The sequence below is a fragment of the Castor canadensis genome, chromosome X (genome assembly GCF_047511655.1).
Source record: "Castor canadensis chromosome X, mCasCan1.hap1v2, whole genome shotgun sequence".
NCBI lineage: Eukaryota > Metazoa > Chordata > Mammalia > Rodentia > Castoridae > Castor > Castor canadensis.
The window spans coordinates 129932061-129951053 of record NC_133405.1 but is presented as its reverse complement, the minus strand read 5'-3'; the positions used below and the strand labels follow the sequence as shown (position 1 = coordinate 129951053).

Genomic DNA, 18993 nt, shown 5'->3' with positions numbered 1-18993 from the left:
TGCTTTGGTCTTAATTTTCATTTGAAACATGGCTGTCCTTTCTGTTATATACGCCAAAAAATTTGGTTCAATGGATGGCTATACTATTTCTGAGAGACCATCTTTACTACATTTAAGCATTGTATTTCAGGTGGGCATAAAAGGTCACTAACAAATAAGCACAACTGACCCAAGATATCTTTTACAGATGAAAGAATCAACACCACCAGTTTCTCAGCCTCAGCACTATTGATATTTTGGGCCATATAATTCTGTTGGCGGGGGGACACTGTCCAGAGCATTGTAGAATGCTTAGCAGCAACCCTGATCCTTACCCACTCAATGCCAATACCACACCCATCCAATTGTAACAAGCAGAAATATCTCCAGACTTTTAACAGATGACTCATGGGGGACAAAATCCCCCACCTAGCTACCAGTTGAGGTATACTGAGCCATAACCTAACATAAATGATAAATAATAAAGTAAAACCAGGCTAGGTATGGTGGCTCACACCTATAATCCTGGCTACTCAGGATGCAGAAATCAGGAGGATTGCAGTTTGAGGCCAGCCTGGACAAAAAGTTTACAAAACCACATCTCAACCAAAGGCTGGGTGCAGTGGCACATGCCTGTCATCACATGGGGAAGCACAAATAAGAGGATCCTGGTCCAAGCCAGCCTGGGCGTAAAGCAAGACCTTATCTCAAAAACAGTCAACTCAAAAAGGGCTGGTGGAGCAGCCCAAGTGGTAGAGTACCTACCATGGAAATGTGAGGGCTAGCTCAAACCCTAGTACTGTGAAAAAAATAAAATCAACTCCCCAAAGTACTACAGGATTCAAATCAAATTCTGTATAGAATTGTATAACATCACATAAAAATGATACAATTTAACATCTAGCCACATTCTTTTGGGAATACAGTGATTGACAGAGGCCTTGGCCCTGAGTTCAATCCCCAGGACTGCAAAAGCAAAACAAAACTTCCTCAAAATAAAACTAGACCTATGATAGCCTGACTTTAGCAAGACTAAATTCTGGTGTAAGATAAATTGGAACATATGAATGATGACTGTTTCTGCCCGCTTCTAACCAAGGAGCTGGAAAATCTGGACCTCTGTAAATAAGGGCAAAATTCAAATTTTTCTCAAAATAGTTGGCAAGATAGAATATATATTTGGATGTATTCATTTGTCCTATGTGATAACTCTAGTGCAATGGAAAACAAGGGTTTGTTTGAGTCAGGAAATAAAAGGTACAACTGAACTTGCTATTTCTTAAGCAACAAAGTGTATATATTCTAGAAATAAAAGATAACAGAGATTGATTTATCATCTGAAGGATATTTGCTATTTTACTAATAGACCAAGCAACACTTTATATTCCACTGAAAAAGAAAGTGATAGGGGATGGACAGAATAAATAATATTCTGTCCATAGAACAAGACCAACTCAGAAAATTGTCAAAATGTCATTCTCATCTTTATTTTTGGACATGTAGCATGTTTTAAGAAACCAGTTTTACATGTGCAACTATTTGTAACATCAAAAGAAATACAATATATTTTTAGTAAATTCCTCGTCAATATTAAGTTCACTTTCAAATAAATGTAAGTAGCAGGGTAGAACAATGTGTTTCCACATACTGACCAGTGCAACACTGACAGTTATAATTAAGGTATTCAGGAAGGCTGAAAATTATCTATGTAAGACAAATGAATTTACTTCCACTTGTTAAAAGAAGGAAAATAATTTTAACTTGTAAATTATATACTTTACATGCAAAAGCAACTATTTAAAATCCTATTTTCATCTTAAGTGACAATTTAAAAATTAAATGACAATTTTGAGAAAAACTAAAAAGAAAAAATAGTAGTGTGCCTTTAAAAACTGCTGAGTAGAATAAATAAAACCAAATGTTAACCGTTTCTCACTTTACCAGGAAAATTGGCACTGTTTATTTTAGATTTATATATCGGTCTCAAAGCATAAAAATTCTAATAGGACTGAATGTTTTGGATCAGTTCATTTTCCTCCAAAGAAGAATTTCTAACTTCTAGATTTTAAAAATTGCACTCTTGCATTTGTGTTTTCATACAAAACACAAATATATTTCTTTTATATAAGTGGCAACCGAGTAGTATGTATGTTGATAATTTGTAAAAAGAAGCTTTATGAATGTTATTAAAAAAAACCCTGTACAGAATCACAATACTGACAGAATCTATCTAGTGTACCCACAAGTGCCTCATTGTTCTGACTTCACAGTCCTTTTCTCACAAAGACTTATTCTAAACAGTTCAAAGGATTAATAATACACACCATGTGGATAATTTGGGGTTAAAAAACCCATGGCTCTGGGTCACAACAATTACAGTTAACAAAATCCACCTACAATGAGACTGTGTGCCTAAAATTTTCAGACTCAGTTTGCTATAAATAAAACATTATGAAGTAAAGCCTTTTTGCACACTAACAATACTTATCAGACATCAGCTAGGCCACAGTGAAGAGTAGTGACTTCTATCAAAACGACAGGGTAGCAGCTGGTTTTGAGATGGCACACCTCGTACATTCTGCTCAGAAAACACGAAGGCAGTTACAGAGGCTTAAATTATGCACTGAAAATGTGGAGGGTTTCTCTGCACTATCATCAACAGTGATATCGGTCCCTAGAATTTAAATAGCAAAAGTCTCTTCATAAACACAACTGAAGACAAAGACTCTATCAAGGAAAATGCATATAACAGGATCAAAGAAGTACTTGGAGTATGCCGGTAACTTGCCTGGCATTAACTTGGATGAGCATTTTTTTTTTGGCATGTTGGATATTTTACCACTTCATGTCAATTGTGACTACAATGAAGTAAGCCATTTAAATGACAAAGAATGAATGCATCCCTCGTCCTTAATGGCAGGGACTATCTAGTTCAACATTTTACACATAGCAGGTGCTCAAGACATGCTGTTAATTAATAGACCATCTTACTCAAGAAACCTGCCAATTATATTATAAGTGACACTTACTGAGTAGACCCAATAAATGTTTAGGAGCATGACTCAAATATCTAATAAATGTATATGCACATAACTCAAAAGTAGTTCTCATAATTGTACCTCCCTAAAGAAAACTTGTAAACATCTGGTAAATGTCTAACTAATGGTATAACATTAAAAACTGGCCAAAAAATGCCCAGAAACGTTTGGCCCTTCAGCACCCAAAGCTCCCAAAATATAAGGTTAAAACATCTCTGCTAGAGGAATTTCAGTAATCTGAAAAATTTCATACCTGAGTGGTTTAACCATTCTCTCCTAAGTTTTAAAGAAGTGCAAGGAGTTTCTACACTCAGGAATTGCATAAGTTTTTACCTTTCCTTAAAATAAAACATTGAATGATATAGAGGTAGCATAACTGACTAAATTAACTTTTAAAACGAAAAACAAAAAAGCAAGGTTATTTTCAACTGTCTTAATAGAACTATTACAAATGCTTAAAATTTGACAGTCCAGGCTGTGTTCTACCTGGTTTTAGACACCTCATCACTTTCATCCCCTTTTTTATTGTGAGGATGCTGATGATTCCAGGTACTCCCTGGCCCAGTGGCATCTACTGCAACATCAATGGTAGAATCTGGAGTAATCCATCTCAGGAAAATGAGGAAGAGATAGCTGATCACAGCCAACAAAGCAAAAATGTAGCCTGTTACTGGGCCACAATGAGAGATGAGCCTGTCCAGTCGCTTCTCCATTGACAACACGGCTTCTCCGGCCACCCGCTCATACACCTGGAGGAGAAAAGGCCAAGAATGAGCACTCCAAGACCTTACACTTCTGCAACAAATGATGACCCACACTGACCAGGAACTTCTGAGAAACATATGCAGATGGAAGTCACTCATGTTTTTTGTTGTTACAGTAATGATATCCTGATTGAACATAATCACAATAATTATTGCCATTTGGTTCAATGTTTATCGGGCACTTATTCTGGGAAAAATGCTATGTGATACAAGTGAATAATCTATAGTTTTTCTCCCCTAAGAGATCACCATGGATTTCAACCAAGTAACAGAATGCCAAAGTCCTGCAAAGTCTGAATGGCTTTTTAGGTCACCACTGCAGGGGCAATATTTAATTCGGCAGTGACTTTCAAGTAGTGCTCAAGCAGGGCTGGCTTTTCCAAATGCCTTCAGTGGGCAGAGAAAGTTCTCATCAGCATCTGGCAGATATCAAACACAGTAGAGCGCTACAATTTAGTGGGCTTCTGGGGACACACAGGCTTTTCTTTCAATAGCTGCACAAGGCTATCCATGCTACTGAGCATGGATGCTAAAGCTATAGAGAAAATGGTTCATAGATTTCGAGTAAAAGAGACAAAGAAGATGGGGTAAACTTTAGTAGGAAGTATAGGTCAAATGTTGGTAAATGAAATAAGGTTTACTGCTGAGAATTGGCAGTAGGTGGCTTGCTTTGTAAAACACTGCTGAGCACTAAACTCTAAAATATTTTTTAAAAAGATCTTTAAGCATACTTGTTTAGAACACATCAAATGGGCCAGAATTCCTGGTTTTTAATTGCATTTAAACATTGCTTGTGTTCAGTCTCACATATTAGGCCTATAAACTGCCTCCTTTTGAATTCAAGGAAGTTTCAACATGAAGTGCAAGTTCTACAGGTGGCCTTTCAAAGGTACAGGATGTTTTCATCTAGCTTTTCTACCCTGAGGACATTTTAAATACAAACATTTTAATCAGAATGATGTTGAGAATTAAGTGGAGCATTGTAAATTACACTGGAAAAAAGTGTGCTTACAGCATGAACTCCAATTTAATTTTGTGATCAATTTTCTAAGCAACACATTAAACAACTAAAAGGACAACTCCTTAGGATCAGAATGTCCTCAAGTTAAAAAACCAAGTACAAACTGACCCATGTCCCCAGTTTTATTTCCAGTCAATTTATTATCTTAAGTGATAAAATAATAACTGAGTATTATGAAGAGAATGTGATAGTCTGTTATTAATGAGGACTTGCTGTTTCCTAAACATATATTATAAATTACCAGAGAATATAAAATAGAAAACATATATTAAAAGAAAATACATGGTTATAAAAATAATCTTAATTAGCTACTTTAATGTACTGACAAAGTATCACCACAGTTCCTTTACCCTAGTTTTCTTACCTATAATAGCTCAGACTTTTGAGGTTTATCTGTTCTCAATCAAGAAGGTCAAGTCACAACTTACAGAGATGTGATTTTCAATCAGTGTAGAGTCCAGGTGCTATCACCAACAATCCCTGTCTAGTCAAATATTCCATCTCTACTCCCTCAAGGGTCACATTTGAACCTAGCAAGTGGTCAGGGAGGCAAGTGAACAGGAAGATGGAAGTATATACAGGTTGAAGAAGCTACCCAGGTAATTGTGATATGTGCTCTCACAGGTAAGCAGTATTAGAGTCCAATTTCCATAGGAAAAAGTTAGCTACCTGTTTAGTATGGGTGGAGATACAACAAAACTTCTCAAAGGTCAGAATGTCTCACAGACATTTCAATAAAAAATTGAAACCAGGTGCTGGTAGCTCACGCCTATAATCCTAGCTACTTGGGAGGCTGAGATCAGAAGGATCACAGTTGGAGGCTAGCCCAGGCAAATAGTTCATGAGTCTCCACCTCTAAAATAACCAGAGCAAAATGGACTAGAGGTGTAGTTCAAGCGGTAGAGTGCCTGCTTTTGCAAGTGTAAAGCTCTGAGTTCAAACCCCAGTCCCACCAAAAAAAAAAAAAGTATTTGTCTGCTTCAATAATCTTATTTTCAATGGAAAACCTGTAATACCATTTTTATACATAAGAGGTTTTTGAACTTAAATTCAAATATGGGTTTATCTTGTATACTGGAACTTATAATTCAAATCAAGTAAGAAATTTACAGTTATTGTCTTCTTAGCTTCACCTTGCTTCCTACTCCAGGCTGGAAACTAATTGTTCCACTGAATACACTGGTAGTATAAAGCACCAGTCTAAACTTAACCTTCTCTATGCTCCACCTGGCTGTCTTTCTGGTTCAGGATTTCTATGTACTGAGAAACTGAGTCATTTTCATTCAGCTTGTTACATGGTAAAAAGAAGCATGAGGCAGAAATACTCATGGAGAAGAACCTACTAAGCAGAATAAATGAAGTCTCTAAGTTAATATCAGGAAGCACTTCCCACGTTACTCTCCCGCCTAAGGATATCAATCTATATCCTGTACCTGTTCTTTTAAAAATCTCTATTGCTACTTTTTTACTTGTCATCATTTTTTCTTTTTTCTTTTTTTCCTGGTGGTAGTAGTACTGGGGTTTGAACGCAGGACCTTGTACTTGCCAGGCAGACCCTCTACCACTTGAGCCATGCTGCTAGCCCTTTTGGGTTTAGGTATTTTTTTTTTAATAGAGTCTCACCTCTGAGGCCAGGCTAGCTTAGACCACAATCCTCCTATTTATGCTTCCCATGTAGCTAGACTGATAGGTGCACGCCACCATACCCAGCTTTTATTGATTGAGATGGGGTCTTGTGAACTTTTTGCCCGGGCTGACACTGAGCCTTCATCTTCCCGATATGTCTGAGTAGCTAGGATTACAGGTGTGAGCCACCACACCCAAACATTCTATTTTCCATGTATATTTTGAATGCTAACTTATGCTTGCAATCAGCTCAAAGACATAAAAATTGCTTTCCTGAAGCAAAGTTAGCAAAAGTGCCACAAGAATTTTAACTAAATATTCACAAGTTATAAAGTTGATGCAATCACCAAAACTACATTTTTTTTTTTGGTGGTACTGGAGTTTGAGCTCAGGGCCTCACACTTGTAAGGCAGGCGCTCTACCACTTGAGCCACTCTGCCAGCTCTTTAAGATATTAATACTAGTTTTGCCTCCAGTTGCTGACTTTAGAAAATTTTGCAATTTTCTTACATCCAGATTAAGAAGGGGGTTGGACTGTATTACTATTTTCAAATGTCAATTATTTGACTAGAGATTTAGCTCAGCATGTGTACCAAAAATAACATATAATTTTTTTCACTTGGAATAAAGTTCATAAACTTAACCCAAAACAGAAATGGCACCAGGCATGGTGGCTCATGAGCCCAACCTGGGCAAAAAGCACCAGACTCTCTCTGAAAAATGACTAGAGCAAAAAGGGCTGGGGGGGTGTGACTCAAATGGTAAAGCACCTGTCTAGCAAGTACAAGGCCCTGAGTTTAAAAAAAAAACAAAACCCAATACCACTCCCCCTAAAGAAAAGAGAAATGGCAAACTTGTATGTAAGAGGAAATGTGTTCATGAATCATCAAGTAGTTCAGACAGATTCTTTGCTCAGCATGAGACATACTTTTTCAGTTCTTTCTGCGACATTCCTCCAAGTGTAGAACGTCTTTACTATGTTATGGATATTTTCTGGAGCCAGCAATTCCCCTGACTTCTGTCGGAAAATAGCTTTTTCCAATCCTTCGCACAAAGATTTTACTGAAGGCTCACATAAAATAATAAGATTTTCTGGAAGCACCTCAGGAATTCCTCCAACTCTGGTACTTACAACCTTAAAAAGAAAAGAAGAGCACATGATCCACCGAAATCATATCTCAGGGAAATCAACACAACCAAGCTAAAAAATTACTTTGGCATGAGTCTTGTATTTTTTTCCAAAATACAAATACAGAAACCCCAACAATGTAGGTAAGCCCTTAATGCTTTTTACCTGTAAACCACAACTGGCTGCTTCCACAATTGCCATGCAGAATGCTTCTGTAAGGGAGGTATTGAGAAAAATGTGTCCTTGAACTAAGACATTTCTAACATCCTTGTGTTCTAAAGCTCCCAAAAGACGTACCCTGGTTTTTAAATAAGAGGAAAAGAAAGAAAGAAGTGAAAAATCATGCTACAAAAGAAATTTAATTTCTAAGACAAGTTTGCTATTCATATTATACTTAGAATCTTACTGGTGCTAATGTTTTCCACTTCAAAAGATCAGTATCACCAAACACCAATGTAAAAGAAATAGCTTTATAAACCTATTGAGTTACAACTCATGCAACTAACATATTTCTAAGTCTTGTTACACATACCAAATTTCATTTCTCTAAAACTAATTTCCATTTAATGAAAATATGAATACACTTTCATGATTCAATGTTAAAGTATCATTTCTGAACAGGAAAATGGCCCTTTTAAAATTGATGTTTTACACATATACACCTTGAGTATTTTCTAAGTGACTGAGGAAAAGACCTGTCCAAACATATATATACACAATTTATAGGATTTGTGCCATGCTATTTAAATCACAACACAGTATGGCTTAGAAATCTGCAAACACTTCCATGGTTCCTCCAAAACTGTCCCCTAAATAATATTAGAAAAAATTGTGAATGCTCAAGTTTTCTCATTTCATAGAAAATTCTTTAAAAACTGGTCTTGCACATCTAAGGCAGGCATATTGTCAAAACCAAATATAGAGAATTGGTATTTTCTCACCCACAACAATGACAACATGTAAGCCACCAATACCTGTCATGTAGCTGGTATCTTTCCCGTACTTCTTCCAAAATGATTCTCTTTGGTCCCTCTCCTCCAATTATGAAATGTAAATCTGGGTATTTCTGACAGAGCTCCGGTATTATACCACTAAGCAAATCGGTCCCTGAAGATATAAAGTTGAATGTTGGAGATATTAACATTTAAATTTTAAACATCTATTTGAATTACTGAGAATCCACTCACTTGCTACAAGTATCAGTTATGTCATCTTTTCAGTAGACAAGTCAACTCTCTTAAACCTTTTCCAGAAGGGTGAAATAGTTCACAAACTGACAGTGGTCCCCAAGAGTTGCAAATTTTTTTTGTGACAGGGACTTACTATGTAACCCAGGCTGGTCTGCAACTCACTATATAGCCTAGGCTGGCTTCTTTAGATTCTCCTGCCCCAGCCTCCCAAGTGCTTCGATTACAGATGTGATACACCATGCCCGGCTTAAGAGTTGCAATTCTTGAAGACATGACCATGACATGTATTATTATTTTCCACTCAAAATATGGAAAATTCTGTCTCAGTATACTATTCTTTAATTTATTCACTGTATACACCATCTACTTCAGGAAAGGTATTTAAGGTAGCTTTCTTCAGAGCACACAGCTGACTGGAGATTTAGGTCTTGTCCCAACTTTTAAAAAACCAACCAATGAGCCTTTGATTGTGGCAGTCTCCTGGCCTATGAAATGCAGAACCTGCACCTAAAGTCCAACATCTCAGCTATAAAATTCTATCAATCTATGATTCTACTTCCTAGCTCAGGAATGGGCTAGGCAACAAAGTCTAACTGCTGCCTCCACTTTGTTCAAAATGCAGTTTATACAGAACTTTATAACAACACTATTGTATTACCATAATTTAAATGAATAGTCCATCCAAACCAGCTAAAACCCATTTCTCAGAAAGGGAATAAATGAGGGTGATAGATCAGTATAGTTTATAGAAAAGGATGAATCTATTGTTTCTTAAAAAAGTAACCAAGATTCATCCTTTCAGTTCCTTTCATAAAAAACAAAATTAAAAAAATTTTTGCTGTACTGGCATTTGAACTCAGAGCCTACACCTTGAAACCACTCCACCAGCCCTTTTTGTGTGATAGGTTTTTTCAAGATAGTCTTGCAAACTATTTTCCTGGGCTGGCTTTGAACAGCAATCCTCCTGATATCTGCCTCCTGAGTAGCTAGGATTACAGGCATGAGCCACGATGCCCAGCCAAAACCATTCTTACAATATGTAAATACAACCTCAAATAATATAAAGCAATAAAATAAATCATGCCCTACTAGTGTGAAAAAGTGGCTATCTAAAGCCACAATAACACTATTTGAATAATTACAAATCACATACATTCAGAAGTAAAAGTAATCATAAATAATCCAATAAGAACTAAGTTTATTAATTTTAAAAATACACACACAATTTTCATTTATTACACCATTCTTCCCAATATAGGCAGATCAATTATGAAACAGATGGTGGGAAAATGATATATAATATTTTTATTAAGTAATTCAAAATAGGGTTAAGTAAACTCTGCTGGTATTTTCAAAATGATTGCATATACTAAAAATAAGTTCATATGCAGCCTTTCTAAATTATGAATGGTTCTCATTAAAATTTTAGCTTTGTTTCAAGTCTATAGAAATTGATTGGATTTCTTGCAATGAATCAGAAGGTGGCTTAATACTTTTAACATTTAGCCTCCTACAATACCTTCCATTCATTTCCTTCTTTCCTCCCTCTTTTTCCATTTCTAATACAATGATAAGAGTCCATTCTTTAAACAAAAAATAAAACAATAATCCTAATTGTTAATAGCTACCATTTACTGAAAACTTACTATGTACTTTAAATGCATTAAATTGTTTAATCTTGACAATCACCTTATAAGAAATGAGACTGATTAATACTATCAATGCTTTATAATAGTATTTTAGAGATAAAGGGTTTTTTCCCCTTCACTACAAAAAATTATTCTGGTGCCTCTAAGAAGAATCTAACACAATGGGACATGCAAGAAAGACTTGCAATCACCATTTTCACACAAAGTGCACAAGGAAATTCCTGATTCAAACTGCTTTTAAAGCTCAGTCTAACAACAGTTTAAAGAATTTTCTGATCTATCCTAGGATAACAGTGGCCAGGCTAGGGATATTCAAGAAGAGCTGGACTCAAGCTTGTAATCTGTTACTTTTACTGTGTAACCTGGGCAAGTTACCTACCCTCTCTGAGACTTAGTTTCTTTATCTGTCATATGCAGGTAACATCTACCCTTCAGTTGTTGGGTCAAGTGAGGTGCTGTACCATGCAAAAGCTTTATTAGCTGCAGAATACAAAAGTTAAGTTGTCATTACAACTATAGCAAAGCAGGGAGAGCCTGTACTGATGTAGGATATTGGCAAACCTTGAGTTAGAGCAAAACAGGCGGGAGAGAAGAGGGTCAGAAGCCAGTCAGGAAACCTTGGGAAGAGAATTTGGATTTATCCTCTCTTATTTAATCCACTCTAATGGGTCTTTGATATCTGATGTAATGAACATCTCTTGAGGGAATTAATTAATTTGTTAATAAGGAATGCACCATTAATAGAACTACTTACTTTTGGGCTACAGATGGGGCCACTCCTTCTCAGAATGTTACCTTTTGCTGGTACCTGGTATTTGGAGAAGGTTCAGTAGATACTTGTTGAATTACTGAATTCGGAGCAGGAAAAATCATACCTTCACTCTGTTGGTACTTAACTCAGCTAGTTAAAACATCACATTACCAAAGTAAAGACACCAGGTTTAACCTTTGTATGAATAGTTAATTTTGCTGATTCTTGATCACACAAGTATTATACTCTTTCTTGGCAATCTCACAAAGGTATGCTATTTGATGGCTTACACCTATAATTCCAGCTATTCATGACACAGAGATCAGAAGAACCGCAGTGTGAGGCCAGCCTGGGCAAAAAGTTAGCAAAACCACATCTCAACCAATAAGCCCGGCATGGTGGAGCGTGTCTGCAATCCCAGATTGGTAGGAGGATCAAGGTCTGAGGGCAGCCCTGAGCAAAAAATGAGAGACCCTATCAGAAAAATAAAGAGGGCTGGGGGCATAGCTGAAGTGATAAAGTGTAGGCCTAGCAAGCGGAGGCCCTGAGTTCAAACCCCAGTACTGCAAAAAAAATAAAATAATAAGTAAGGCAATATTTCTGTTATAACAAACTCATCAACAATATCCCAAAGAGATTCAGAATAAAGAATGCCAGTCCATTCACATCTTCTTGATTAAATAAAAGCACATCTCTGACTTCACCTCAGAAAATGTAATCCAGTTCACATTTTCTTACCAACTTCCACTTACACGGCCTACTGGGCCAACCAAGGTGTTCCATTCCAAAGGCAAACTCCACTGGCCAAAGCCTATACTGATACACCACTGAGCTTCATGACCACCAAGAATCAGTTGCATTTGTTTGAAAACCTGTTTGCTATCAGTTTTACTTGCAATGTCATTAAATATCACATAAACTGACAACATGGGTTTCTACAAAAGCTGTGAAAATCCAATAAAGGAAAGTCACAGAAAAAAGTTCTTATCACATAAGGCATGACCTAAAGTAGTGAGCAAAACTGAAAGCAAAATTAAAATCCAGCACATTGCTTCATACCCCTTTAGGCTTTGCCCCCACTTAAAAGAAACCCAAGTGGCAATGGTACATTATACTTTGTGAAGCTGACGGTGCAAGATGACAGTCAAAATCAGTGAACCGGCACTAGAAGCCTACAACTCTACACCAAGCTACTTGCAATTCAGCGTGCTAATAGCATTCTAAGCTCAAATCTTTAAGGAGGCCATGTTATTATTTTTTAATGACCTCCAACTTTAAGAGACACTTTTGACTAGTGGACAAGTTTTCAAATAGCATCTGGAAAACTATTTGTATGTTTCAGACTGTTTCAGACTTTTAATAAACACAAATTCTATGGTGTTGTCCATAGTGCTAAAGAGGTGCTAAAAACATCTTCAGGATAACAACAAACACTTGTCAAGTACAACCTGGATGAAGTACTTTATAGGAACCATTACTGAACCTTCACAAAGTCCTTATTATTGCCTGAATTAATAAGTGAAAAAACTGAGACTAGAGATGTTAAGTAACTTGTCCTTGACTGCACAGTGGGATAGTCAGGCTCTGACCAGGGCCATCTAATCTGCTTTTCTTCATCACTTACCTGCCAATATATTATTAATGTCTTATATATGATTAGATGAAATAAGCAAGCTATAAAACAGCAGTGTACAGGAAAAAAAGCCCATTGAGTTTGGTTATATGTACATATGCATAAAAGACAATTAATTATAAATCAAAATATTCATTAAGGTCACTTTGGAAAAACATAGTTACAACTGACTTTATTTTTCATGTTAGGGTTTTTCAGTTTTTAAAAAATTTTCAATACATTAGTTTTGCAATCAGAAAGGAAAAGCCACGTGGTAGGCTGTATCCTTTACATTTTACCAAATGTGCAGGGCTGTTTTAATTTTTAAAGAGATCTTACCAATTAAAGAGCACCAAGTTATCATTTTTAACTTTTAGTAACCACTAAAACATCAAAGGTTAGGGGCAGTATTCATCACCATTCTAAAAATGTCTCTTCTTGGATATATAAACCAATAGACCTTTCTTTGCAATAGTTAATACAGAAGTAGTTATAAAACCATAAGAAATGAAAAGCCAAATAATCATTATATACAAGTATTTGACAGCTTTCTACAAGTTAAAAAAAGTCTGCAATGCAAATATAGCTATTGTTTCATTACCTTTTCTGTAAACAAGTCTGCTGACAACAACAATAGTTATTACACTATCATGCCTCCTAAACGGGTCTGGAGTGAAGTCAGTAGGGTCTACAGCATTAGGAATGACGGACACTATTTCAGGATTCAGTGCTGCTCTGAGTACAGTATTTTCCTTACTAGTATAAGAGACACAAATGATGTGGTTCGTGTCACAAAGAGACACAGTTAGAAGCTTGTTTGTAAGCACCGAGCTGACATCAGCAAATCCAAAAAGGGAATGGTCCGTGAAGACTGTCTGGAGCCCCATTGTCTTGGCGTGGAAGAGAGCATCATGGGCCATGGCAGAAAAAGAACTATGGGAATGGATTATTGTAACTCTCTCCCGCACAAATATGTACCTGAGCAATGGCAGACTGTGAAAGAGGGTCGTGGCTGTAGATTGGTTGTACATGACTTTCAGAGGCAAGTAATAGACTTTGAGGCCATTAGTGAGGTAACGGATGCCTTTTCGATTTCCGTAAGCATGGGTGACAATTATGACCTTGTGCCCTCTTTCAATGAGGCACTGAGAGAGCTGGTAAATGTGGCTTTCCACACCTCCCATATTTGGGTAGAAAAAGTCAGACACCATGCATATATTATGGGTATAGGTTCTACAGGTGGAAAGACTTTCAGGGCTAACTGGGGAGAATGTAGCTGAGGGAGGCTGGTCGTGTTCATCTCCTCCACTACAGGCCATGCTGAGATAGTTTAGACATCAGTTTTTAGAGCAACCCAGTTAAGGAATGTGTCCAGTTACCTGAAAGACAGAAAAACAGGATCTCAGCTTAGACACCTAACACATTCCATATTCCAAATCCTCTTAGAGATAGTTTTAATGTTAACATTAATTTGTTAGCTTTTCCCCTAGAAATAAAACAAAGCAAATTTGCTTGCTTAGCATTTACCATGTGCCATAAAACAAAACTATATTCTACAATATCTTAACTTAGCTAAAAGTACTGGCACACATAATTTTAAATAAGTTTATTACACCACAGTATATAATTGTTTTCCATGCTAACCAACCAGTTCTTTCCAATAATTAAGTATACATACACACATGCGTGTTTCCCCTCTACTATTATCACTTTACCAGTTTCTCTTTATTAAATGGCCACTACACATTAGACACTACATGCTAAGAGTTTTCCATGTCTAACACACACCTAAATGCAGTAGCAACTCTTATAAATGGAAAGTCTAAACCTTAAGGTAGGAGGTGGCACAATGTGGCCATCTGTCTCATTCTCATTGATGATCATGCCTCTCCTTTTCTTTTTCTTTTTTTTGAGACAAGGTCTGGCTATGTACCAGAGTCTGACCTTGAACTCATAATCCTCCTGCCTATGCCTCTTCAATGCTGAGATTACAGGTGTGGGCCACCATGCCTAGGGCTCTCCTTTAAGTTTGGACCTGGTATAATCCATAGAATATGGTGGAAGTGATGTGCACATTTTTGGCCTTGGCCTGAAAAATGCTTGGTAGCTTCCATTTACATACTCTTGGCTACCCTCTACTGCCACCTAAAAAGTCCAGCTACTGTGCTAAAAGGACCTGGGGCACACAAGTGAGGTAAGATCACTCAGACTACATGAGGAGAGCCAGAGGTCTACCATCCCCTTGTTCTCACCTGGGCCCAGTCTCTAGCCAAATTGCCAGCTAAATGCAATCTCCCCAGTGACCACCAGCAGAAGTACCACTAGCTAGGCCTAGAAGAATCCAGAATCATGGAAAATAGCAAAATGGCTGCTGTTTTACACCACTAAGTTTGGGGGAGGTTAGTTATACAGAAAAGAATAACTAAAACAGTCTAGGATTTGCATCTAATTATACTGACCAGCCCACTGTCTGGTTTTGTAAATAAAGTTCTACAGGAACACAAGCTTGCCCATTCATTTGTGTGAATGGCTACTTTTGTGCTACAGTAAGAGTGGCTTCCACAGAGACCACATGACCCACAGAGCTAAAATATTTGCCATCTGGCTCTTTACAGAAAGTTTGCTGATTCCTGCTCTAGAGCTTAGCCACTGATTCAATTAATCTCAAAGTTCTGCTAGCTTTGTGGTTTACACTAAAATATACCTGGAGCTAGGTCTATCTTTGTGAGAACACCTTTTTCAAGCATCACCTGGGGCTCATGCGACAGACAGTACATATTTTCTCCTTCCTTATTCAAGGATGGCGATACTCAACCAGCTTCCTTCCCTTTTTTTCTTAAGCTTTCTTTTAGTTATGTTGGCCTTTCCTCTATGAATGCCCATAGATGGGCTAGATCTGGGGCTATTTCCTACATCTAAAGTGGGAAATGCTTATCTCAGGGGTCCCATAAAAGCATATCAATGTGAAATGCCCATGTGATTTCCAGTACTGGTACAGGTTCTTAGACTTTTAAAGAGTCTTGGATAGCTGGTGATAATCTTCCTTAGCTTTACAAATGAGATCTACTAAGCTGCAGAAACTCAACCATAAAATGGGAAGCCATCCTAAAGCTCTGAGTGTCAGATTTTACCTGCAAACTAAGAAAATACAAATTACCTGTGTATGCAGAGTATTAACTATCAATTATCTCCAACAAATTATCTACATTTTAAATATACTCAGAATTACACCATGAACGTTTGCCGAACCGAATTTACTAATTAAAATTCAATATTACCAAATATTGAGATTTCTCAAGTTTGCACTTTTAAGTGATTGAACATTGTCTTACTGTGGTTTATCACCTAAACCTGAACTTCCAGTTCTATTCAGTTTTAAAAGATGAAAGATAACGGAAACAGGGAGTAATGAGCCAAATGAAATTATTTTAAATGTTGTCATTAACCTCCAATGTTCTGTGACAAGTCTGCCCACCATCAGGTTATTACTAACAACTTTCCTTCTTTTTTTTTTATTAGCATGTTATAGCAAAGTGGTTTCATTGTGGTACTTACAACATGCATATGATGTACTTTGATCTAATTCGCCCCTTTTATGTTACTTTCTTAACCCCCTCCCTTCTCCCCCCGGCTTTTAAAAGTTTTTGTGGGTTTCATCTTGTTATTTTTATACACTTCTTATTATAGAATGTGTACTTCTTATAGAATAAGTACTTCTTATTATAGAAGTACTTAGTATAGAATGTACTTCTATAATATTCACGTCCCCATTCTGTCCTTTCCCCATCCCCCCACTCGCTGCCCTCCCGCCCAACAAGCCCCCTTTTGCAATCAGTCTCCTAACAATTTTATGGCGTAAAAGCTCAACATACGGCATGATCACAGAATCTGAGATTTTAAAATTGAAGATAGGCTCAGAGATCTGGGGACTATCTCACTTTACAAATGGGAAAAGACAGGTCGAGTGATTTGTCCGAGGACCCCACCCAGCCACTTAAGAGGCAAACTCAAGAACTTAAAATTCTGGACCCAAAGAGCCCCAAGCAGTCATTAGCAGTAGAGGCTCCCCAGAAACCTTAGGGAGAAAACGCAGAGGTTGAGAGTCAAGAGGTTTTTGAGGGATTCTGTTACCGAATCTCTGGGCAGTGCCCAAGCTTCACTCCCTGAGAGGTAGGTAGTCGGGAAGCACTAGGGCCGTGGGGAGACAAACCCGGTCACTCAGCGACCCCTCCGAGGTCAGGCAAGGTCTGGCCAGGCCCACAGGGAGGAGGAGAAAGGCCAGAGAGTGGGCAGAGGTCTGCGGCCCGGGTCCGGAGGCCCCAGTCCCTCGCCCCAATAACTTCAGCCAAGGATCCGGCTCCAACCCTTAAGGCACCCTCAGCCTCACTAGACTCCGGGCACCCTCCAACCCGGTTTCCGGGCCTCAAGCCGCGTCGGCTTCACCCCCTCCATAACCTTCCAGTGCCCTACCGGAACGGCACACATCCATCCAAAAGAGGTCGAAAGTGCCAGAGAGGAAAAACCAGAGGAGCACTTACCGGCGAGTCCCATGGCCGCCGGTGTCCGGACCTCCCGCGGCTGTAGCCGGAATCCCGCCCCACTGCTTCGGAACACCAATCCGGAGCGTCCGCGCCCTAGCGCCGCGCCCCCGAAGCAACCAATAACAGATTGGCGCTTGGCTCACGTGCAAGAGTGACGCTCAGACATCCCCACCCTTCAGCGTGGGGGAAATGTAGCGTCAGTCAGCGCGTGCGCACGTCTCCTGAATGCTGCGGAAGGTCAGGCGCATTTGCCTCTTGGTTGCCTAGTTACAGCGTCTCTTTTCAGGAAGCGAATTCTCTCCCTGCTTGCTTTGAAGAAACTTGGGTTGAGAAGGCTATGGGAAGCCAGGATCAGGGTGGCGTTTTGTCTGTGCCACAGCAGAACGGTGCTGATTCTTACCACTTTGGTAGGGTTACCAGATGCAGCAAATAAAAATACACAAATGAAAAGTAAAAGCAAAACAAAACAAATAAAAATATGAAGTTTGAGTTTCAGATAAGCAAATATATGTGTGCCTCAAATATTGAGGATTTTATTTAAAATATTCATTGTTCTTTTGAAATTCAAATTCAACTGCACATTTTGTATTTTATCTGCAACTCTGCAATCTAGGGGGGAAAATATGAGGTCTGTCCTGAAATATTTACACTCACTCAAACTGGTTCAAGTAACTCTGGTGGTGTTTGGCCAGGAGGCTAAAGAATAAGTAGCAGTGGTGTGGTGGTTGCAGTTGGTACTTGCGGTTCCCGGGTCCTATCATGCCTGCCCTTTAAAGAACAAATTCCTTTCTAAGCACCATCACCTGACATCACCATTTTTGCCACCTCTTTTAAACCTGGAGTAAGCCTATTGATGACTGAAGATTTCAGCTTTTTTCTGATGCCCTCCCCAAGCCTCCGGTGGTAATTAAATATTCCCTCTTTTGTATTTTTATAGTACTATGGCACTGAACATTCATCCTCCAACCTCTGTCCTTGGCATTAAGCATCAAAAAGTAAATAAGTCATAATTCTGCCCAGCCAGGATTCATAATCTCATAAGAATACATGATTCCATTTATTCAGTTAAATTTTAAGCAATAATATCCACTTAAGGCTATTTTCTAAAAGTCAAAATTTATATTAGCAGAATTAAGAGGTAAATCTAGGGATAATTCTAATTATTGTATTCTGCCTGAATGTATGACCTCAAAGTATGCTTTTAGAGAATTTTCTTAGAAACCACTGAAATTAGACCGAAAATATTTACATGTACTGTATTCTGATAGCACTCAGTACCAGTTGTAATATTAATGATCTAAGTGGAAAAGGTGTAAAATAAATGTGGACATCATCTTCCCTTGAAATGCAACTCTTTGCAAATCCATATGTAAATAAGATCCCTTAGATAATTTTAGAATGTAAGGCAACCAGTATGTGTTAAAATCCTACTATCTATATGCAAGGCACAATGAAGGGAAAATCTGGCATGAGCATTACCCCCAAACCAAGATGGAGTTAAGGCATATGTAACTGTCTGTTATTAAAAGTAGAAAGAGGTAAATTCCATAGAGAAATATAAGAAAAATACTTGTTGTTCAGAAGGAAAGACTGTTTCTGTCTGCCAGCTATAGGACTAAGTGCATACAACTCTTAGGAACAAGCTCATTTAAAGAACAAAGGTAAAAAATAAAGAAATAAATAAAATAAAGAA

The 18993-nt window shown here is 38.0% G+C and overlaps 1 protein-coding gene across 3 annotated transcripts; it reads right to left on the bottom strand.

Moving 5' to 3' along the window:
* Positions 1-1441: 1441 nt before the first annotated feature.
* Piga (phosphatidylinositol glycan anchor biosynthesis class A) lies at positions 1442-17395 on the bottom strand. 3 transcript variants are annotated; one of them, XM_074064252.1, is made up of 6 exons: positions 17298-17371; positions 13361-14138; positions 8532-8664; positions 7723-7855; positions 7357-7563; positions 1442-3766 (listed from the first exon to the last, which is right to left on the bottom strand). In XM_074064252.1, exons 2-6 carry the CDS (start codon positions 14076-14078, stop codon positions 3500-3502), a joined length of 1458 nt encoding a protein of 485 aa, XP_073920353.1. In that variant the 5' UTR covers positions 14079-14138; positions 17298-17371; the 3' UTR covers positions 1442-3499. The 3 variants fall into 3 exon arrangements, with proteins under 3 accessions (XP_073920353.1, XP_073920354.1, XP_073920355.1); XM_074064253.1 differs by lacking the exon at positions 17298-17371 and adding an exon at positions 17230-17292; XM_074064254.1 differs by lacking the exon at positions 13361-14138 and having other exon boundaries at positions 17298-17395.
* Between the last annotated feature and the right edge of the window lie 1598 nt (positions 17396-18993).